General features: G+C 47.5%; 1 protein-coding gene across 2 annotated transcripts in view; it reads left to right on the forward strand.

Annotated features, from left to right (window-relative positions):
- TRPM4 (transient receptor potential cation channel subfamily M member 4) overlaps nt 1-23792 on the forward strand; it is a 142034-nt gene that overhangs the window by 111683 nt on the left and 6559 nt on the right. For both annotated transcript variants that reach the window (XM_075329098.1, XM_075329097.1), the window contains exons 14-20: nt 4181-4326; nt 5547-5659; nt 8655-8753; nt 8832-9260; nt 11141-11273; nt 11634-11808; nt 13560-13728. In XM_075329098.1, coding sequence (XP_075185213.1) covers nt 4181-4326; nt 5547-5659; nt 8655-8753; nt 8832-9260; nt 11141-11273; nt 11634-11808; nt 13560-13728 — 1264 coding nt within the window. The remainder of the gene's footprint in view (nt 1-4180; nt 4327-5546; nt 5660-8654; nt 8754-8831; nt 9261-11140; nt 11274-11633; nt 11809-13559; nt 13729-23792) is intronic.

A 23792-nucleotide genomic window follows, 5' to 3' on the forward strand; every position in this document is an offset into this window, starting at 1 on the left:
ATGGGGGCTCGTACTGCATATAGGGGGACTGTGTGATGGCTCATACTGCATATAGGGGGACTGTGTGAGGGCTCATACTGCATATACTGTAGGGGGACTGTGTGAGGGCTCATACTGCATATAGGGGGGACTGTGTGGGGGCTCATACTGCATATAGGGGGACTGTGTGGGGGCTCATACTGCATATAGGGAGACTGTGAGGGCTCATACTGCATATAGGGGGAATGTGTGAGGGCTCATACTGCATATAGGGAGACTGTGTGAGGGCTCATACTGCATATAGGGGGAATGTGTGAGGGAACATACTGCATATAGGGGGACTGTGTGAGGGCTCATACTGCATATAGGGGGAATGTGTGAGGGAACATACTGCATATAGGGGGACTGTGTGAGGGCTCATACTGCATATAGGGGGAATGTGTGAGGGAACATACTGCATATAGGGGGACTGTGTGAGGGCTCATTCGGTATATAGACTGTGGGGTTGATGCTGTATAGAGGACTGTGTGGGCTCATACGGTATATAGGGGGGGTGTTTCTATATATAGGGGGCTTTTGTGGGCTCATGCTGTATATAGGAGGATGTCAGCATCCCTAATTCTGCTCACAATTTCACCCTATTAGTTTGGACCTCCACAACAGTCAGTCTCAAAACACTACTTGCCCACCTCTGTTCTAAAGGATTGCACCAGCCGATACTGGAAAATAGCCAACCCCTTCACCCCTACAAGGGCTTAGCTATGAGAATAATAGCGGCCTCAGCTCCATCTCTTATTTGACAGACAAATGAGATCTTTTTATAGTCTGTTTCAGCAGCACATGAAGAGCTCGTTATGGAAGGAACATATTTGATTTTCTGCCTTGCTGGCCTTAGAGGTGATTTACATTGTACGTGCTCTCATTGCTGTTTATACAATTTAAGTAAGGAGGACACAATGATCCCATTACTTAGGGGAGACAATACTTCACCTCACAGTTCCTCATTTGCTGTGATGTCACAGCTGAGCTTCTCCCACTCTCTGCACACGCTTAGAAGCCTAAATACAAAAGATAGGGGCGGGGTTTGTTTGTTGTGGCTAATGTTAGTGTGAATATTCTGAATCAACAGCAAGTTAGAGTAAAAAAAAGTTTTTTTTTTTTGTAATTGCATGAGCCTGGATGCCATGTACCTCTGCTGGCCACTGTTTTCCAGGACCCTGATGCTTAGTTTTGTATATATCCGAGAAATGTGCTGGCTCTGTCACCGAAATTAGATAATCCACATGATATATTCTTTTATTATATAGTCTGCTAGGGCTTTTTTTTGTTACACAAATATATATATATATATATATATATATATATATATATATATATATATATATATATATATATATATATATATATATATATATATATATATATATATATATATATATATATATATATATATATATATATATATAATTAATATATTAATATATATAATTAATATATTAATATATATAATTAATATATATAATTAATATATTAATATATATAATTAATATATTAATATATATAATTAATATATTAATATATATAATTAATATATTAATATATGCACACACTTTATATAATTGATATATAAAAGAATTATAATATAATATTTTTTATATCTCAGTTATATATATATATATATATATATATATATATATATATATTTCTTTTATATCTCAATTATAGATGTGTGTGTGTGTGTATATATACGTGTATGTATATATAAACTTTTTTATATATTTTTACTGTATATAAAAGGATCATTTTTTATATAAATATTATAATATATATTTATTTTATTTTTTTTCATGTCCATTCCAAACCATGTCACATATAGTGTCACTGAAGATCATCTGTGTTTCTGTGTTCATTATTTCCCACAGACGCCTTTTAACATGAAATAATAGACTCCACCAACTTTCCTCAACCAAGGCCTGTAAACCGTGGAACATTTAAAGGGGATATCCACCACTTTAACATTGATGGCTCATCCTTAGGATAGGTCATCAATGTCTGATCAGCCGGGGTTCCACACCCCAAACCATTGCTGATCAACTGTTCTTAGTGCCGGTGGCAGCAGTGGGCCAGAAAAGCTCAGTTCCGGAGCTGCCCAGTCTTCTGATAGTGGCCGCGGCCAGGTACGGCACATCCGCCTCCTATTAATCTGAATTTGAGGCGGATTTGCAGTACCAGGTCACAGCCGTTATCAGTTGACAAGGCAGCTCCGGAACGGAGAGTTTCCGGCTGCCGACACTGATGCCAGCTGATTGGTGGGGTTGTGTGATGTTGGACCCCGGCTAATCAGACGTTAATGACCTATCTTAACTAGTGATGGGCGGACTCAGATACCCGAGACTGGTGGGTCTAAAGGTTTGGTCCCGGTCATCTGGCTGGACGCCGGTCCCAATACAACTCTATAGGGACCAGAATCCAACTATTACAAATGGTGGTAGAAGGGATAGGGGGATAGGAGCAGTGCGCTGTACTTACCGAGGCTCCGGTGCTACTGTAACTGCTTCCAGGCCGCCCGATAAAATAGTAGAGGACAACCTCTTTAACCTTTCTTGCACACGGCACTGTGATTGTGCTTTGTGTTCAATTTTAAAGATAACCTTTCGACTGATTCATGCTGCTCAAACCAACAGTAGCCAGAACCGGAGGCCAGCTCCGTTTTTGCATGTTTTAGTCTGAGATGCTGCGGTATTTACGATAAACATACTTTGAAATGGCGGCCGAGGACTATTTTAGTAAAATTGCTAGTCCAAGAGGCAGATCCGTCTTCATATCTTATTCTCCTTGACAGGTAGGTCTCTTCTTATACAAAGACTCAGAGATTTCAGAAAATCTAGGGGAGCTGTGCTAGAAGAAGATGCTGGTGATCCTTTCTAGTCTTAGTTGTATGGTTCATGGCCATTGTTTTTCGGTTTCAAGCATATTTTTAACCGAAAAATAGAGTCTGCATAAGATTAAATATCAAAAAACCTCTCTGGTTAAGAATTTTAATTTTTATTTCATCATATAAATATTACAAAAAAATTATAAAATTTTAATTAGTGCTGGTACCCACAGATAAAAACACCCTACCCCATAAAAACATGCAAAGACAAACTGGTGCGATATGGTCAATATAAATGTTGAAAAAAACAATTAATAACAAAATGTAGACTTCTGGGTTAAGAACATTTTTTATGCATAAATTTCTATTTGATCTCACTAGCCAGCCATAAATAAAGTTTATAAAGTGCAAGTGCAATATAAAGCAGGATGGTTCATCATATATGAAAAACCCTAGTCATAAATTATCAGTGTGCAGCTGTATACATACATATGGAAAAAAACACAATATAATAGACATATTCAAAGCTACACCTCAAATGGCAACATATATGGCATAGTCCACAGCACTGAATATACTCAAATAGGATCAATATGCAGGCATACAGAATAACAGGGCAAACAAATATGGCAGCCCCCATTAGGCTAGTAGAGAGCCAGGAGATACAAAAAAGGAGTCGGACCACACTGCCCAGCACCTCGACGCGCGTTTCGCACTCACTTCGTCATAGGGTCAAGCATATTTTGTCTGAAATGCTGCAATTTATTAGTTGCACCTGGTAAAGTGGATTCACCAAGCCATGGGTCGGGGTGGACACACAAATCTAGGTTGGAAGCTTTATGGAAGAGTAAGGACCTGGACAAGAGGCCATGCTGGACAGCAGACAAACAAGTTGGTCAGAACACACCGGAAGCCACAAAAACATGAGGGCAGATGATGAGGAAAACAGCAAGTCTAAAGCAGAGCTCAGATGTAGATGGCACAATCCACAAGATGGTGGCGTAACGTTAAAACTTTTTAACAGTTTAGGATGCTTACAGCAAATGATAGGTTAACCAGCAGGTCACAGAAGCAGGTTACAAAAATTATGGAATCAACAGCAGACAATGTAATGTGATTTAAACTTTATTAAGTTTGGAGCAATGAATACAGATGCAAGTTATAGAAATCCCAGCAGATTGCAATATCATGTGAACAGACTTTAATAAGTGCGTGATGCTTATAGCAAATAATAGGTCAACCTGCAGATCACAGAAGATGTAAATATTAAACAGACAATTCAGATGACTAAACTGTATTGCATAACTGTAATTCTCATTGCTGCAGGTGTGTTTAATGAGTGTTACAGAAATAGCGAGAACAGAGCGTTTAAGCTACTGGTACGACGCTCCACCGTCTGGGGAGGCGCTACTTGCCTGCAGCTGGCTTACGAGGCGGATGCACGTAATTTCTTTGCACAGGATGGTGTTCAGGTAAGACAACATAGCTATCGTGCTTTCGGAAAAACTATATAAGGTCAATCCACTACCTAGTGACATCATTGTTAGGCTTCTAAAATGTAACTGGTGTCTTGTTATATTATTATATTTTGAAATTGAGCCTTCGGCCCTTCTTCCTGCCATTTTTCAGCAGTCTCATTATCATTACAGACAGGTTTTAATGAAAGCTATAATCTCTGTATACAATAGATAACCTAAGATTCACTTTTCACCATAGGTGATGTCACAGCTCACCTCCTCCTCCTGTACCCCGATTAGAGCATACTCAGATAACATTTCCATGTACACAAATAACAACGGAGTTTGCTTATTTCTGCTAATGTGCATGTGAAGTAGGAGGAAGTATTAGTTTACTATTAGGATTTGTAGAAAGTGTGAAAATTGGAAGTTTTTTTTATTATTCTAGTGATATGAAAAATGTATTTTATTTTTTTAAACCTAAAGCAAAAAAGTATACCCTAGTTTTTTAACATATTGGGCTTTCATGTAATCAACAGAAATGTTCGGTCGTTCAGACATTTAGATTCTCTTTATTCTTGTCACGGGTGACACACTCGTGGTTTCTGGCAATAGAAGGTCACAGTGTTTGGCTGCAAAAAATGTTCCATGACTTTCTATTGCTCCTGCTGTTAGTATTCATTGTATTAGGTAGCTTTCCTGCTGGATTTACATCTCTTCCCCTTTAAGACCCAATTGAGTTCTCATTCCATCTAACTGCTGATTATCTGTATTCTCCATGGGCATAAATACTCCCATCTTCCCTGGACTTGTGCTGGTGATATTTTCAGTTCATTCAAGCTCTGGTTGCAAGCAGGTGGCTTGTAATCCTCCTGTGGTATTATTGCTGTTACTTTGCAGTGGATAATTGGTTCTTGCATTTTCCCCTATGTGTACTCCCTTTGTCTTCTTTAGTGTTTAGTGGGGTTGACTAGGAACTCATCCCATCCATTCCCTATTCAGGGCCCAGCACTAGGGATACCTAGGGTCTGGTATCCTGCTCGGCGCATAGGTGCAAAGCTAGGATGATGCCGGCCCCCAGGGGCCAGCAGTAGGGGTCGGTCAGGAGTCACCATCTCCCCCTTCCCTAGACACAGGGTTTCCCTTCCCTTTCGCAGTTTGTTTGGTACTTCCAGTAACTAGTAGCGTGACAATTCTGATTGTACCTGTAATAATATTACTTTTCTATTCCACAGTCTATGTTAACAGAAAACTGGTGGGGTCAAATGGCCCAAAACACGCCGGTGTGGGCAATGGTGCTGACCTTCTTCTGCCCTCCTCTCATTTATACTGATCTGATTGAATTCAAGTAAGTAGCCAAATCCATTTTTTTGTGAGCATTTTCAGAAAAATTTTTTGATTTGTAGAATATATATATTCTATGTCCAATGTTTTGGCATCAAAGTTCCACTCCACTTTTCCTTGAAATCTTGGTAAATCCAGCAAGTGGAAAAAAAATATTGACAGACTAATAAGAATGTTACTAGTGAAAGAGGGTCATTGGTGGGGAGCAGATCATTTTAAAGAGGACCTGTCATTAGACAATAGTAGCCAGTTTTTGGTCTTATTTTTTTCCTTTGGTTTCCCTGAGTATTCAAGTTTTTTATTTTTTTTAAATCCGACATACGGTTGCAGAGATATGGGTCTTTTTATTCAGTGCTAACTTGTATGCTCTTCGGGGGCGTGGCTCATAGAATCCTCTGGGGCGTAGCTCACAGGATCTTCTGGGGCGTGTACCACTAACTAAAAAGGCCCATATCTTTGGAACCGTATGGCCGATTTTAAAAAAGAAAAAAGCAAAATACTCAGTCTGTGGTAATAAAATAATTATACAGACTTGGCACTTTTGATCTTGGATGACTGGTGACATATCTTCAGGTAGGTTGTGTACGCTTAAAGGTGTTATAGTATATACTAGAAGTGTGCCGCCCCTGCAGCGGTCGAATTGCTCGGATCCGGGGTCAGCTGTGGCTCGAGGGTCTCTGGACCCGGGGACTCGCGGCCACTTCAAATGAAAAAGGGGGTATTTACAGGGGATAAGTGTTCGTGATTCCACCCGTGGTTCGCGGTTTAGGGGAGTACCGCCGCTGCCGATGGGAGTACCCGGGAGAGATGGAGTGGGGGCAGCCAGATGACATTCCCTCCACAGGTAGGGGAGGCCCCAGGACTCTGGATGGTGAGAAGTGGTGTAGGGGAGCGCAGCGCTGGTTGGAAGCAGGGGAGGACCACATACTCACTCAGGCAGTGTTGGCGATGATGCGACCGCAAAGCAGACTCTAACAAAGTAAACAAAGTCTCTGGGTGCCGCTGCCCTCTTGGGGGAGCTCGTCTGGGTGTCTGTACCCTCTGGTACTGCCGGATGGTCCGGAGCCTGCCTCCCTGCACAATTAGAAATGTTCTGGTGGTCCGTTGGCTTAAAGCTGTCCGGGCCCCGCTCCCTACTTGTTGGCATTGGAGCTGCGCTCTCAAGGGCTCACGCTTGGGATTTCCTTGGGCTGTGTGGGTTGGAAAGCCCTATCCCCCTCGTTGCACTAGTGCCCCCGATCTCTGAGCTTCTTGGGGACAGTCCATAGTCACTATCCTCCACAGGTTAATTGCCGGGTTGCCTAAAGCTACTCCCCGACCTAGGGTCATGTACCCCGTCGTGCTTTTTGTCCCAGACCGGTTATTACAATATAGCACTGGTAATTTAAAATATAACGTTTAATAATTTTATTAAAATGTAACAAACAGTGACACCCAAAGAAATTATACCACAAGGTGTTTAGCACTAGAAACAGATGCAAATTGTCCATCAGTCCCACCCATAATCTCGTGCCCGCACTTTCCCCTCTGCCTCCACCGTTCTGCGCATGCCCTGGCCAGATGACCAGATGATAGGTGGTGTCCTACTCCACTCCTCCCATCCATTTCCTGCTCCAGGGCTAGATGGGAAAGAGGTGACGTTGGGTCATATGGCCAGGGCATGCGCAGAACAGTGGAGGCAGAGGGGAAAGCGCGGGCATGAGATTATGGGCGGGAGCTTGCTGATGAAAATCACAGCACCGTCCATAATCTCGTGCCTGCGCAACGTCACCAGCGGTCCCACTGTGCACAGTCCCGCTACAGTGGCACGGCGCATGCGCAAGACATCGGACGCACTGGGCGGTGTTCTGAGATATGTAAATGAGCATTGGGGGACGGCCTAAAGCGGCAGGAGGGACAGTAACGGACACCAGACAGCCCGCCCCCGTGTACCATTAACAAGATTTTCAAACTGAAAGGTACCACTTTATAAACTATTTGTTTTTGGTCTAAAAGGGTTCGGAATAACTATAGGAACCTTGCTAGAATGCAGCCCAGGAGCTGCAGAAGGGGAAACTTTTCGGTTTAGGGCAAAATTTCTGCTGACAGGTTCCCTTTAATATCGCTTTTTGGCGTTATAGAGTGCATGTGATACTGGTCTGGAGGGCCTAGTGAGAAGGAATAGGCTCTGACTGGTGGACAATTTGGATCTGTTTCTAGTGCTAAACACCTTGTGGTATCATTTCTTTGGGTGTCACATTTTAATAAAATTATTAAAAGTTTTATATTTTATATTACCAGTGCTATATTGAGTCAACATATTGGTAAATAAGAATCTACATTCCAGACCGGTTATTAGGTTCGAGATGCTGACCATTCTCCAAGACCAGGTCTAGGCACCCAGCCTCAATACCTTGCAACCGGGTCTCTGACTCCTCCGGGCCCAGACCACCGCCTGCGACCCAACCTGCAACATACAGGGAGCCACACACTCCCTCAGCTCACTTCTTGAGGGCCACTACTGCTCTGTCTATTTCCCTCCCACCAGTCTGCCTGACCCCTAGGTGGGAAGTCCTATTCCAGTTAGACCACCCACTGGTGTGTCTGACAGGGTGTGGTGTGAGGTGTGGTTGGGATTTGGACGCTGATGGAGGCAGTACCATAGGTTGGGAACCTAGAACCATGAGGGGTTGAGTCCTTCACCAAAGGGTAGAACGTGCAGTACCCTGTGACGCCCTGTGTCAAGGGGCGTCACATAAGTTCTTCAGTGATCCTTGACAACATGACATATTAAATATAAATATTCTTGAGAACAGCTCTCATTTCAGATCTTAAAGTACTTTTAGGAGCCCAGTTTTATAGGCCAGCATCAAGGTCACAACGTTGGAGTGATAAAATGAATACATTTGTCAAAATGGAATCCTCTGGGGCGTGGCTCACAGGATCCTTTGGTCATCCAATCTTCTAATTAAGAATGTGGCCATAATGTTGAAATTTAAAACTTTCTTTTGGTTTTATAGAAGTTTTGAAAATGAAAATGGAGGTGAAGGCAGCAACAGAGTTGAAATGGACAGCTTAGACATTGATATTAAGACTACCGTGGCGGAAATAATGGAAGGGTATGTGGAATTAGAATGTGAAATGACCGAGCGCAATTTTTTACACTCTTGTATTAAGTGTCATATTTTAATAATCAGGGAAGAAGTCCTGAAAGAGAAGAGTGAACTTGTACAGCTAAAGGCTGGCAAGGCTGATGGAAACTCTGCTCTGGCTGAATCCGAGGTCCCCAAGGAGAAACCACGACCACAATGGATGCGTCGCTGGAAGCAATTCTGGAGCGCGCCGGTGACTGCGTTCTTCGGCAATGTCGTCATGTACTTTACCTTCCTCTTTTTGTTCTCCTATGTTCTACTCTTGGACTTTAAAGGACCTCCTCCAGACGGTCCGGCCACTTCAGAAGGTATCCTGTATTTTTGGGTTTTCACCATGGTTTGTGAAGAAATACGGCAAAGTTTCTTTGTGGGATCTATGCCTGTAGCACAGAAGGTCAAGCAGTACTTACAAGACTCCTGGAACCACGTAGACATCACAGCCTTGCTACTTTTCATCATTGGAGTCATCTGCAGGTACTGGTTTTACCCAATTGGAGACATTGCAAAATTGAAGTGTAAAGAATTGTAATAATAACTCTCCAAAAAAACGAGTATTTTTAGAAAACAAAAGCGCAAACCATCAAAAAATGTGTTTCTAATAGTTAGTCTCTTCAGAGAGCAAGAGGACAGGAACTTTAAGGCTACCAATTGGAAGAAGCCATCATAAAAGTCAATAGCGACCCTTTAATGAGCCTTACTACAAGCCAAATCAGAAACTCAGGTTGCAGACATGTGCTTTGTGGTGTTTGCCCCCTCATCAGTCATCAGTGCAAAGCAGGATTTGGCTAGCTGAGAGGTTAGATGAGCATTGCATGGCTTATAAGTCTCCTCAGGATGACTTGGTGTTCTTGACAAGCAGTAAACCCCCAACCAAAGCCAAAAAAAATTCTCCTGCTTTACACTGATGAGGAGCAAACACTCATAAACATGTCTGCAAATGGAGTTTCTGGTTTGGCCTCTTATCCTAAGTCATGTGACAAGACTCGTTAAATTGACTTATTGTTACATCCAATGGTGGTGTTGCTCCAGTATTCATTGCACATTCAAGTTCCCAAGGGAGCATTGCATGACTTATAAGCCTCCTTATTATGATTTGGTGCTCTCCACATAGAGCAACGTTTCTACATGTACTGAGTTTAATATGGTTACTTCTACACATTGGAATTACATCCACAGTTCCTACTAAAATTGTAGAGCAACCAATTATATGTTTATGGAAACCTCCCCACTGTCCCGTGAAGGCATATGTTAGGGCAAGCAAGGAATGAGCATGTTGGATTTCAACATGCCTGATCCTTTGCTCTGCCAGAAGACCAATCACTGGCAAAATTCTCAACCACCTCACCCCAATATGGTGTTTTAGGGAGTTTTCACTTTGTTGAGTTTTTGAAGTAGAAACTTTCCCACCAAGTTTTTGAAACATTTGTGGTTTTTGGAACAAAAAAACTGTGTGAATAAACCTTTAATTGCTGTTTCTTGCCATTGATTGTTACATCTCAAAAAATGCAAAAGATCAAGACCAATATAGTATACAGTCGTCCGATCCCTTTGCAGAAAAGTACCCCAAAGTATTATTTGCACCCCCATGCATCACAGTTGGGATGTTTTCTTTAGGTTATACTCATCCTTCTTCTTCCTCTAAACATGGCGAGTGGAGTTGATACCAAAAAGTTCTATTTTGGTCTCATCTGACCATATGACCTTTTCCCATGCCTCCTCTGGATCATCCAGATAGCCATTAGCAAATTTTAAATGGGTCTGGACATGTGCTAGTGTGAGCAGGGAGACCTTGTGTGCCCTGCAGGATTTTAATCCATGACATCATGCTGTGTTACTAATGGTAATCTTTTTAGACTGTGGTCTCAGGTCTCTTCAGATCATTGACCATGTCCTCCCATTTTAGTTTTGGGTCAATTCCTGACCTTTCTCAGAATCATCCTTTCCCCCACGATGCAAGATCTTGCATGGAGCACCAAACTGTGTAAGATTGACAGTCGTCATGTGTTGATTCCATTTTCTAATAATTGCACCAACAGTTGTTGCCTTCACACCAAGCTGCTTGCCTATTGTCCTGTAGCCCATCCCAGCCTTGGACAGGTCTACAATTTTTTCACTGGTGTCCTTAGACAGCTCTTTGGTCTTGGCAATGGTACAAACGTTTGAGTGTGATTGATTGTGTGTGTGTGGACAAGTGGTAAAACTTGTAAATTTGGCAGTGTATAAAATGTTTGTTCCCCACTGTATTATGAGCCTGCAATGATTAAAGAGAATCCTTCAAATAAGGATACGTTCTACTTCTCAACCAAAACCATGAAAATGAACACCTAAATACTTATGCACTTTTCTTTGTACAGAATGATGGACAGCTCGTTTGAGTCGGGTCGGACCATCCTGTGTTTCGACTTCATGGTTTTTACCCTTCGACTTATTCACATTTTTGCAGTCAACAAACAGCTGGGACCCAAAATAATTATTGTCCGAAAGATGGTAAGTGTACATGTAAAGGGAATAACTAGGGTCTTTCACAGACACACCTTTCTTTACATTTGTTTTTTACTTTTTTTGCTGAATTTTTGAGGTGGATTTTGAAGAATTTGCATTCAATCTTCTCTCCAAAAACACATCCTTAAAGAAAACTACCTTTTTTGTTCCATCTTCTTCTCTTCCCTTCTACTACTTTTCTTCATAATCTCTTTATTGCCCACATCTGGTCGTAGGCCGAAGAGAAGGGACATTCAATATACCTCACTGTTGAAGTCGTTGACTTGTGTTTTTACTTTTCTTTTGTATTTTATATTTCTGACCATAAAGGTAGATATAATTTCACATTGTTCTCCTTATTCGCAGATGAAAGACGTCTTCTTCTTCCTGTTTTTCCTTGGTGTCTGGTTGATTGCTTATGGCGTTGCCACAGAAGGTCTCCTACACCCCAACGATACACGGCTGGGGTGGATATTCCGGCGTGTATTCTACAGACCTTACCTGCAAATATTTGGTCAAATAGAGCTAGACAAGATGGATGGTAAGAGACAAATATGTGGTGCCTATGACTATGCCCCAAGGAACAAAACCACCACCACCGGTGTAAACTTGAGAGCTCTAGCCTTTTTCAGTTTCTTGTTGACCATCAAAGAAAAACGTTTCTCTGCAGAATAATAGACAAATAATATTCAAATCTAAAGGAACTTTTGAAAAAGTAATATTTTTAGGGTATGGTCACAATGAGTTTTTAGTTTTAAGCCCCCCTGGCACGTAACATGAAGTTGGTGGTCAGGCTGGGTGGATGGAGGAGTCAGGAGAGATGGCCGTCAGCTGATCAACTCCATGTCCAGCTTTTGACTTTGCAAACCTCAGGACACCATGATAGTACCAAAATAGTTTAGGGAGTAAATATTTCCAGTACAAAACAAACATGGGAAATCAATATGGGAACAATTGACCCTTAAAGCTTGGATCACCGCAATCCTAAATCTGTCATTAGATATGTCTAATGTGCCGCCCCCGTGCCAGCAGCCAGGCTGCTCGGATCCGGATCCGCAGGGTGGCTCGAGGGATCTTTCTGACCCGGGGGTCGCGCGGACACTTTGAATAAAAGGGGACGTATTTGTACAGGATTTACCGTAATCACTCTGTGATGCCACCCACGGTGTGTGGTGAGATGTGGCACCACCGCTGCTGTTATGTGGTACCCGGGGGCGATGGGAAGGCAGCTGGATATTAACCCCTCCGTTGGTAGGGATGGATGCCCCGGGGCCCAGTGTCTCTGTGCTGAGGATGGTGATAGCAGGGGCTGGCACGCCCGGTCAGACCAGGGAGTATTGGTGTACTCACAGTCAATGAATCACACAAGTCCAATCGGTAAACCAAGGTGTCGGTGGCCGGCTGCCACGGCTGGGTGTATTCTGGTCCCTCACCCGGGGTGATGGTCTGTGTCACTTTCCTCTGCACTGTTTTTGGTGTTTGTGGACTTCCCGGTATGGAACACGGGAGTCCGCTCCCGGTACTTTTGTTGGGAGCCTTGCCCGCTGACGCTGGCCCTTGGGATCTACCGGGCCCTGGCGGATGCCCTATCCCCCGCGGTGGACTGTTGCCTGCTTTTGGGACTTTGGTTGGGACAGGACCTAAAATCCTGCCCTCAATTGGTTAATTAGCTAGGCAGTTTGTTTCGGTCCTGGCTTCAGGGTCCAAGTACCCCCTCTGCGCACGGTTTCCGGATCGGTTCTCCGGTGTTGGTACCGGCGGGCTCCTACCCTGTCCTGGTCCACCTGGGATCTCCAGCAGTCATCTTCCAGTCTCCTGACAGACACGGACCACCGTCTGCCATCTAGATAGTACGCCGGGGCTACAACCCCAACGACTTTCCTTTCTGTCTGACTCTGCACTCTCTGAGCTCTCACTTTGAGCTCCCACTCCTCTCCACTTCAACTTCAGCTCTCCACTCCAAACTCAAAAACTAAACTGACTCTTTTCCCGACCCCGGGTTCTCCAGACCCCTAAGTGGGCGTTCTCCATCCGCCTGGTCCCACCCACTGGTGTGCCTTTCCTTCCCTGGGGGGGTGACTAGGGTTTTTGTTGGCATGATGTAACCTGGTGAGGGATGGTGTTATGCGGGGGCCTACTCTGTGTGACCACTTGGTGGCGCCAGGGCGTCACATCTAACACAACTGACGACAGTGCCTGGTAGTTGGGCTGGGCAATGTGGTACAAGGGTCACCTCTTGGACAGCACTGAGGTATCTTTTACATGATCTAATTTTTTTTTTTTGCTCCACAGCGGGAAAGCTGGCCAATGAAACCTGTTCTGATGACCCTGACGTCATTATGAGTGGACTGTATCCCCCATGTGTCAACGTGTTTGCCAACTGGCTGGTAATTTTCCTGCTTGTTGTCTTCTTGCTTGTTGCAAATATCCTCCTGCTGAATCTGCTGATCGCCATGTTCAGGTAATTAGCGGAAATAAGAGATTACGTAGAGGTCTCCAATATGTCAATGTCCTCGCAAATAGTGTAAATTCTGACTTTGAATAGGTTAGGGTCTCATTTTTACCTACTCAAACATTGATTATTGGGTTACCATTATTTGCAGATGGAGGGGTTTGTTTGCCAAGCATAAAACTTACGTGTATGAGGGAGTCGTGAGAGAAGGCCACTAGCCAAGCGAACATTCAGCAGACAGCGATCTCATGTATATGGCCGGCTGATTCATGTTGCTTGAACCATGGGCGTGAAGAAGCAAACCGGGGATCTGCTTCGAACTGGTCATCCAGGATGCATGGTCCTCTGACGGGGAAACCCCCCTGATGATGTGCTCCTTGGAGTTTCATGCACCTTTTTCGTTCTCATTGGTTAGGGTTTGGTTCTCTGACATGTACAGATGTTTCCCTCCCTTACCTTTCCTTTGCATTTGATATCTTGAAGGCTTGATTAAAAAAAATGGAGGGGTTTGTGGCCTGAAGTTGCTGCCGGTTGGAAGCAAGCTTCTGAGTTTGTGATGTTTTCTTTCTGTATATGCAACTCGAAGCGATTTCTGATGGAATTTTTATCTTCCACCGGCATCGGAACTGTCCCTGGACCTTCTGGACCATTTTTCATCTTGGATGGAATACTAAAATGGCTACAAATAAAAGGAAATGAGCATCTTCCAGCTCCAAGCAAGTGTCACCAGTGAAAGTGCTGAGTCCCATGAAGACTGGAACACTAAAGGGTGCTTTACACGCTGCGACATCGCTACCGATATATCGTCGGGGTCACGTCGTTAGTGACGCACATCCGGCGTTGTTAGCGACTTCGCAGCGTGTGACACCTAGGAGCAACCATCAGCGATCGTAAAAACGTCAAAAATCGTTGATCGTTGACACGTCGCTCCTTTTCATATCGTTGGTGTTGCATGCCGCTGGTTGTTCGTTGTTCCTGCGGCATCACACATTGCTATGTGTGACACCACAGGAACGACGAACATCTACTTACCTGCGTCCATCGGCAATGAGGAAGGAAGGAGGTGGGTGGCAGGTTTCGGCCGCTAATCTCCGCCCCTCCTCTATTGGGTAGCCACTTAGTGACGTCGCTGTGACGTCGAACGCACCTCCCACTTGAAGGAGGGATTGTTCTCCAGCAACAGCGACATCGCTAAGCAGATATGTGCGTGTGACGCTGCCGTAGCGATATTGTTCGCTACGGCAGCGATCACCACATATCGCAAGAACGACGGGGGGCAGGTGCTATCGCTCGCGACATCGCTAGCAAAGTGTACCGCCCCGCTCTCAGCAGCCTAGCTGCTCGGATCCGGACCTTCTGTGGGTGGCTCGAGGGTCTCCGGACCCGGGGGTCTCACGGTCACTTCGATCAAAAAGGGGGTTATAGTGGTGGATGTAGGACGTATATGTACATGCTGAGCCATATTAAGTTTGTGACGCCACCCACGGTGTGTGGTGAGGTTGGACACCACCGCTGCAGTTACGGGGGCACCCGGGGGAGATATTGCGCAGCAAGTTGTTAACCCGCCCGTGGGCAGGGATGGTGGCCCCGGGACCCGTTGGGTTTTTGGTGCAGGGAGATGGGCGACTGCAGGGTGCTGGTGTACTCACTATTGAAGAAAACACACGAGTCTCTGGTAAACAAAGGTGATGGTGGTCGGTGCCCGCAGCCGGCTGCGTTCTGCTTTCCCCACCTGGCTGGTGGTCTCTGTCTTTCTCATGCACCTTTTTTAGAATGGTGGACTGCCTGTGCTTGCAACTTCAGGAGTCTGCTCCCGGCTGGATGTGGCCTAAGGAGCCCTTGCCCGCAGACGCTGGCCCGTGGGATCTCTGAGCCCTGGCGGGTTTTTTTTTTTCTTTGTCGCTCCATTGGGAGACCCAGACAATTGGGTGTATAGGCTATGCCTCCGGAGGCCGCACAAAGTATTACACTAAAAGTGTAAAGCCCCTCCCCTTCTGCCTATACACCCCCCGTGCTCCCACGGGCTCCTCAGTTTTTATGCTTTGTGCGAAGGAGGCAGACATGCACGCACAGCTCCACAGATTGGTCAGCAGCAGCTGCTGACTATGTCGGATGGAAGAAAAGTGGGCCCATATAGGGCCCCCAGCATGCTCCCTTCTCACCCCACTCTTGTCGGCGGTGTTGTTAAGGTTGAGGTATCCATTGCGGGTACGGAGGCTGGAGCCCACATGCTGTTTTCCTTCCCCATCCCCCTTAGGGCTCTGGGTGAAGTGGGATCCTATCGGTCTCCAGGCACTGAGACCTGGCTTCATCCACAACTCCTGAGGAGCCTGCTGGATAGGAGCCGGGTATCGTTCAGGGACATGGCCCTGCTACTTGGAGGTACTCTGTGTCCCCGTGGGGACCGCGCACAGCAACACTCCAGCATTGCTGGGTGTGCTAGTGCACCGGGGACCGCGGCGCTGACCGGGTTAAATGTGCCATTACACACTGCAGCGTCGCTGAGTGTGTTTGTGTATGGGGACTACCGCGCTGACCGCCGCTGCCATGGTTAACACTGCGGCGCGGCTGGGACTTGTAGTGCGCCGGGGACTTCTGCGCCGGCCGCGCTTATACGGCGGCCGCGCTTATTACTCGAGTCCCCGGCTTTTGCGGCCTAGTCTTTTTTCCTCCCACCCCCAGCCCTGACAGGCAGGGGAAGGGCGGGACGCTGTACAGGACGAGCAGCAATGAGGGCTGGAGCATGCTTTGCATACTCCACCCCCCTCACTGTGCACAGTGGGGCACCAGTTCCCGCACTTTCTGGGTCACGCCCACGGCTCCCTCCTCTCCTCAGGACGCCGGCAGCCATTCCTGTCAGCTCCTCGGACGCTGCAGAGGGGGACAAATTCTGGGAGACCCAGGCAGGGATTCTGGTGGCCTCACAACCGCTTTAAGCGGGTGGTAAGCAGCACCTGTGGTGCTAGCCCCATTGTGCAGTAGTGTAACTATACAGTATATGTTTATGGTATATACTTTACACTGTATGGTGCACAGTTGATTTCTGGCTATATACCCTATTGTGTTGCTCAGGGAAGACAATAGCATGGCGCCCACAAAAGGCAGGGGTGCCAAAACACAGGCTTACTATGCTGCCTGCGCCGCATGTACGACCCCGCTACCGGCAGGATCCACTGACCCTCATTGTGTGCACTGCTCGGCCCCTGCTGCACTTACTCAGCCGGAGCCTCTGCTAAGGGGGGCCCAGGGGGAACCACCTGCTGACACTGTCCAGGTGACGGGGACAGAGTTTGCAGTCTTTACGGATAAACTCTCTGAGACTATGGCTAAGATACTAGAAGCCTTGCAGTCCAGACCGGTATCTCAGCACAGGGACACTGTTGAATCATTGTTCCCTGGCCCCCCTCAGTTGGACCAACAATGTCCCCCCGGGGTGTCTCATAGATCCCAGGCTGAGGGCTCTGACACAGACCCCAGCCCCAGACCGACTAAGCGAGCTCGCTGGGAAATTCCCTCGACATCATCATATTGTTCAGGGTCTCAGCGGGGGGGAATCTCTGGTTGATGACGCGGAGACAGCTGATCAGGATTCTGATCCTGAGGCCGCTCTCAACCTTGATACTCTGGACGGGGACGCCATAGTGAACGATCTTATTGCGTCCATCAATAAAATGTTGGATATTTCTCCCTCAGCTCCTCCGGTGGAGGAGTCAGCTTCTCAGCAGGAGAAATTCCGTTTCAGGTTTCCCAAGCGTACACAGTGTTTCTGGACCACTCTGATTTCAGAGAGGCAGTCCAGAATCACCATGATTGTCCAGATAAGCGTTTTTCTAAGCGCCTTAAGGATACACGTTATCCCTTTCCCCCTGACGTGGTCAAAGGTTGGACTCAGTGTCCCAAAGTGGATCCTCCAATCTCCAGACTGGCGGCTAGATCCATACTTGCAGTGGAAGATGGGGCTTCACTCAAAGATGCCACTGACAGGCAGATGGAACTCTGGCTGAAATCCATCTATGAAGCTATTGGCGCTTCTTTTGCCCCAGCATTCGCAGCCGTATGGGCGCTACAAGCTATCTCAGCAGGTCAAGCGCAAATTGACGCAGCCACACGCACGTCCGTGCCGCAGGTGGCGTCCATAACCTCTCAGACGTCGGCATTTGCGTCTTAAGCTATTAATGCTGTCCTGGACTCTGCGAGCCGTACGGCGGTTGCAGCCGCCAATTCGGTGGTACTCCGCAGGGCCTTGTGGCTACGGGAATGGAAGGCAGATTCTGCTTCCAAAAAGCGCTTAACCAGTTTGCCAATTTCTGGCGACCGATTGTTTGGCGAGCGTTTGGATGAAATCATCAAACAATCCAAGGGAAAGGATACATCCTTACCCCAGCCCAAACCGAACATACCCCAACAGAGGAGGGGGCAGTCGAGGTTTCGGTCCTTTCGGGGCGCGGGCAGGTCCCAATTCTCCTCGTCCAAAAGGCCTCAAAGATCAAAGGAACTCTGATTCATGGCGGTCTAAGTCACGTCCTAAAAAGACCACCGGAGGTGCCGCTACCAAAGCGGCTTCCTCATGACTTTCGGCCTCCTCAATCCGCATCCTCGGTCGGTGGCAGGCTCTCCCGCTTTTGCGACACCTGGCTGCCACGGGTAAAAGACCGATGGGTGAGAGACATTCTGTCTCACGGTTACAAGATAGAGTTCACCTCTCGTCCCCCGACTCGATTCTTCAGGTCATCCCCGCCTCCCGAGCGAGCCGAGGCTCTTATGCAGGCGCTGGGCACTCTGAAGGCAGAAGGAGTGGTGGTCCCTGTGCCTCTTCAGCAACAGGGTCACGGTTTTTACTCCAACCTGTTTGTGGTCCCAAAGAAGGACGGGTCTTTCCGTCCTGTCCTGGACCTGAAACTGCTCAACAAACACGTAAAGGCCAGGCGGTTCCGGATGGAATCCCTCCGCTCCGTCATCGCCTCAATGTCCCAAGGAGATTTCCTTGCATCGATCGATATCAAAGATGCTTATCTCCACGTACCGATTGCTCCAGAGCACCAGCGCTTCTTGCGCTTCGCCATAGGAGACGAACACCTGCAGTTCGTGGCACTGCCGTTCCGCCTGGCAACAGCCCCACGGGTTTTCACCAAGGTTATGGCTACTGTAGTAGCGGTCCTCCACTCTCAGGGTCACTCGGTGATCCCTTACTTGGACGATCTGCTGCTCAAGGCACCCTCTCAAGAGGCATGCCAACACAGCCTCGACGCTACTCTGGAGACTCTCCAGAGTTTCGGGTGGATCATCAATTTTCCAAAGTCAAATCTGACACCGGCCCAATCGCTGACATATCTTGGCATGGAGTTTCATACCCTCTCAGCGATAGTGAAGCTTCCGCTGGTCAAGCAGCGTTCACTACAGAAAGGGGTGCAATCTCTCCTTCAAGGTCAGGCACACCCCTTGAGGCGCCTCATGCACTTCCTGGGGAAGATGGTGGCAGCAATGGAGGCAGTCCCTTTCGCGCAGTTTCACCTGCGTCCTCTTCAATGGGACATCCTACGCAAATGGGACAGGAAACCGACGTCCCTCGACAGGAACGTCTCCCTCTCTCAGGCGACCAAAGCTTCCCTTCGGTGGTGGCTTCTTCCCACTTCATTATCGAAGGGGAAATCCTTCCTACCCCCATCCTGGGCGGTGGTCACGACGGACGCGAGTCTGTCAGGGTGGGGAGCGGTTTTTCTCCACCACAGGGCTCAGGGTACGTGGACCCAGCAAGAGTCCTCACTTCAGATCAATGTTCTGGAAATACGGGCAGTGTATCTTGCCCTGAAAGCGTTCCAGCAGTGGCTGGAAGGCAAGCAGATCCGAATTCAGTCGGACAATTCCACAGCGGTGGCATACATCAACCACCAAGGCGGCACACGCAGTCGGCAAGCCTTCCAGGAAGTCCGGCGGATTTTGATGTGGGTGGAAGCCACGGCCTCCACCATCTCTGCAGTTCACATCCCAGGCGTGGAAAACTGGGAAGCAGATTATCTCAGTCGCCAGGGCATGGACGCAGGGGAATGGTCCCTTCACCCGGACGTGTTTCAGGAGATCTGTTGCCGCTGGGGGGTGCCGGACGTCGACCTCATGGCGTCCCGGCACAACAACAAGGTACCGACGTTCATGGCACGGTCTCAAGATCCCAGAGCTATGGCGGCAGACGCCTTAGTTCAGGATTGGTCGCAGTTTCAGCTCCCTTATGTGTTTCCTCCGCTGGCACTGTTGCCCAGAGTGTTACGCAAGATCAGGGCCGACTGCCGCCGCGTCATCCTCGTCGCTCCAGACTGGCCGAGGAGGTCGTGGTACCCGGATATGTGGCATCTCACGGTCGGCCAACCGTGGGCACTACCAGACCGACCAGACTTGCTGTCTCAAGGGCCGTTTTTCCATCTGAATTCTGCGGCCCTCAACCTGACTGTGTGGCCATTGAGTCCTGGATCCTAGCGTCTTCAGGATTATCTCAAGAGGTCATTGCCACTATGAGACAGGCTAGGAAACCAACGTCCGCCAAGATCTACCACAGGACGTGGAAAATTTTCCTGTCGTGGTGCTCTGCTCAGGGTTTTTCTCCCTGGCCTTTTGCCTTGCCCACTTTTCTGTCCTTCCTTCAATCTGGACTGGAAAAGGGTTTGTCGCTCGGCTCCCTTAAGGGACAAGTCTCAGCGCTCTGTGTTTTTCCAGAAGCGCCTAGCCAGACTTCCAAAGGTACGCACGTTCCTGCAGGGAGTTTGTCACATCGTTCCTCCTTACAAGCGGCCGTTAGAACCCTGGGATCTGAACAGGGTGCTGATGGTTCTTCAGAAACCACCATTCGAGCCAATGAGGGATATTTCTCTCTCACGCCTTTCGCAGAAAGTGGTTTTCCTAGTAGCAGTCACTTCTCTTCGGAGAGTGTCTGAGCTAGCAGCGTTGTCGTGCAAAGCCCCTTTCCTGGTGTTTCACCAGGACAAGGTGGTTCTGCGTCCGGTTCCGGAATTTCTCCCTAAGGTGGTATCCCCCTTTCATCTCAATCAGGATATCTCCTTACCCTCTTTTTGTCCTCATCCAGTTCACCAATGTGAAAAGGATTTGCACTTGTTAGATCTGGTGAGAGCACTCAGACTCTACATTTCTCGTACGGCGCCCCTGCGCCGCTCGGATGCACTCTTTGTCCTTGTCGCTGGCCAGCGTAAAGGGTCACAGGCTTCCAAATCAACCCTGGCTCGGTGGATCAAGGAGCCAATTCTCGAAGCTTACCGTTCTGCTGGGCTTCCGGTTCCCTCAGGGCTGAAGGCCCATTCTACCAGAGCCGTGGGCGCGTCCTGGGCTTTGAGGCACCAGGCTACGGCTCAGCAGGTGTGTCAGGCGGCTACCTGGTCGAGCCTGCACACTTTCACAAAACACTATGAGGTGCATACCTATGCTTCGGCGGATGCCAGCCTAGGTAGACGAGTCCTTCAGGCGGCGGTTGCCCACCTGTAGGAAGGGGCCGTTTTACGGCTCTATTACGAGGTATTATTTTACCCACCCAGGGACTGCTTTTGGACGTCCCAATTGTCTGGGTCTCCCAATGGAGCGACAAAGAAGAAGGGAATTTTGTGTACTTACCGTAAATTCCTTTTCTTCTAGCTCCAATTGGGAGACCCAGCACCCGCCCCTGTTTTTTTGTGTACACATGTTGTTCATGTTGAATGGTTTCAGTTCTCCGATATTCCTTCGGATTGAATTTACTTTAAACCAGTTGATAATTGTTTCCTCCTTCTTGCTTTTGCACCAAAACTGAGGAGCCCGTGGGAGCACGGGGGGTGTATAGGCAGAAGGGGAGGGGCTTTACACTTTTAGTGTAATACTTTGTGCGGCCTCCGGAGGCATAGCCTATACACCCAATTGTCTGGGTCTCCCAATTGGAGCTAGAAGAAAAGGAATTTACGGTAAGTACACAAAATTCCCTTCTTTTCCCCCTCGGTGGGCTGTTGTCTTCTAATAGGGACTTTGGGTGGGACAGGACCTCTAGTCCTGACCTCAATCGGTTAATTAACCAGTTCCAGTAGCTTCTGGACTTGGCTTCAGGGTCCAAGTACCCCCCTGTGTGCTCCGGTTTCCGAGTCGGTTCCCTGGGTCGGTACTGGCAGGCCACTACCCTGTCCCGGTCCACCTCGGTTCCACCGAGTCGTCTTCCCGGCTCCTGCAGACTGAGACTGCCGTCTGCCCCCTAGCCAATGGCACCAGGGCTCCTACCCTGGCGCCGTTAAATTTGGGGTATTCGCCTCTGCTGGAGCTGGACACAGCTCCAGCCCACACTCCTCTCCAACTTGAACTCTAACACTGTTCTGTTTACTTTCCCGTCCCGGGCTGTCTAGACTCCTAGGTGGGCGTCTTCCAACCGCCTGGTTCTGCCCAATGCTGTGCTATCTAGCCCTGAGGGGGGTGACTAGGGTTTTAAAGGTTGGCTGATGTCACCTTTGAGGAAAAGTGTTGTGCAGGGGCCTGTTTGTGACTACCTGGCCCGGCCAGGGCGTCACAAAAGCACCCTTTAGTCTCCAACTAAGGTGAAAGGCAAGCTTTCTATGTCTCCTATGGACACTTGTGCTGAAGACCAAGAGGACTCACAAGCGCCATTCCAAATGAAGGACCTCCCCAACTCAAAGAACGATCCCAGTGACCCTGAGGAAGAAGGATCCCTTCAAAGCATGATCTCTCTACCAGAGAGGAAAACCAAATCTACATCTGATGACAGCAGCACGATCAACATAGTGTCGGCTAGAGGGGGACTAAAATGCTCCACAGTCTAATGATCTCTTGCAGGGGTACATACCAAGAACCCCACTGCTAGTAGAACTATATACCTAGACTCTTTGCCTGGCGCCGTGAGCAGCAGAGGGCACTAGTTGAATACCAGCTACAACATGCCCATCGGTATTCTTCTCAGCCTCCAAACATAAGCACTGACAAGTGGCCATTGATGTCTGATATCTGTGAGGTTCTACAGAACTTTGAGGGATCAACCAAGATTGGGAGCCTCAATGACACCATAATCAGCATAACCATCCCTCTTTTGTGTCTACTCAGACACTTGCTGTTCACAATTAGAGAAAGCTTTGTATGTGGACCAGGTGGAGATGGAGGAAGAAAATACTCAGTGATAGTACGCAACCCAGCCTCATGTCAGCTTCTCAGCACATGATGATGAGGAGGCTGAAGAGGAGGAGGAACAGGAGATGGTTGCCTATGCTATAGAGGGTACTACCCACACTAGCTTCATCCCATTTGCTCAGCTTGGGCTGAATAGGAGGAAGAGAGGGAGAAGGCTGAGATGGAGAGTCATCCTTCTGGTGAGAACAGGGACGTCTCGCCTGTTGGGAGATGGCACACATGGCTGATTTTATGTCCCACTGCCTTTCCCATGACCCTCGCATTATACATATTTTAGCCCATATTGATTACTGGTTGTTCACCCTTCTCAACCCACGCTACAAGAACTTTGCATCTCTTTCGTGTGCTGGAGAGGGCTAGTAAAATGGTGCAATACCAGAAAGCCGTGCCCAGAGACAGGGGAACACTATCAAAGGTATAGAAGTTTCATTAGACTCTACCAGTGGACAGGCCGTGATACGTGGGATAATCTGACAAAGAGAGAAGAGTTTTGGAAGATGGTACCAACCAATAACTTGCTGACAGTACCAACGTTCTCCATGATTGCGCTATACAACTATTGGGTATCCAAGTTGGACACTTGGCGTGACCTGTCCCTTTATGCTTTGGAGGTGCTGGCCTGCCCTGCTGTTAGCATTTTGTCAAATTTTGTTTTGTTTTTTTTTGTGCCGCCAGGGGTATAATACCTGATGGGTGCATTCGCCTGTCAACCCAAAATGCCGACAGGCTGACTTTTCAAAATGAACAAGGCCTGGATTGGCTCACACTTCTCAACCCCACCGGATGACAGGAGCCAAACCTGAAGTCAATCCAAATGATTCTTTTATTTCCGGTGTATTCTCATGCACCCCTTCCCACTTTAAAAGGGGTATACAGTTCATGGTTTCTTCATTTTCTTGTCCTCCTCCACCATAAAG

This window comes from Anomaloglossus baeobatrachus, chromosome 11, assembly GCF_048569485.1.
Source record: "Anomaloglossus baeobatrachus isolate aAnoBae1 chromosome 11, aAnoBae1.hap1, whole genome shotgun sequence".
Classification (NCBI taxonomy): domain Eukaryota; kingdom Metazoa; phylum Chordata; class Amphibia; order Anura; family Aromobatidae; genus Anomaloglossus; species Anomaloglossus baeobatrachus.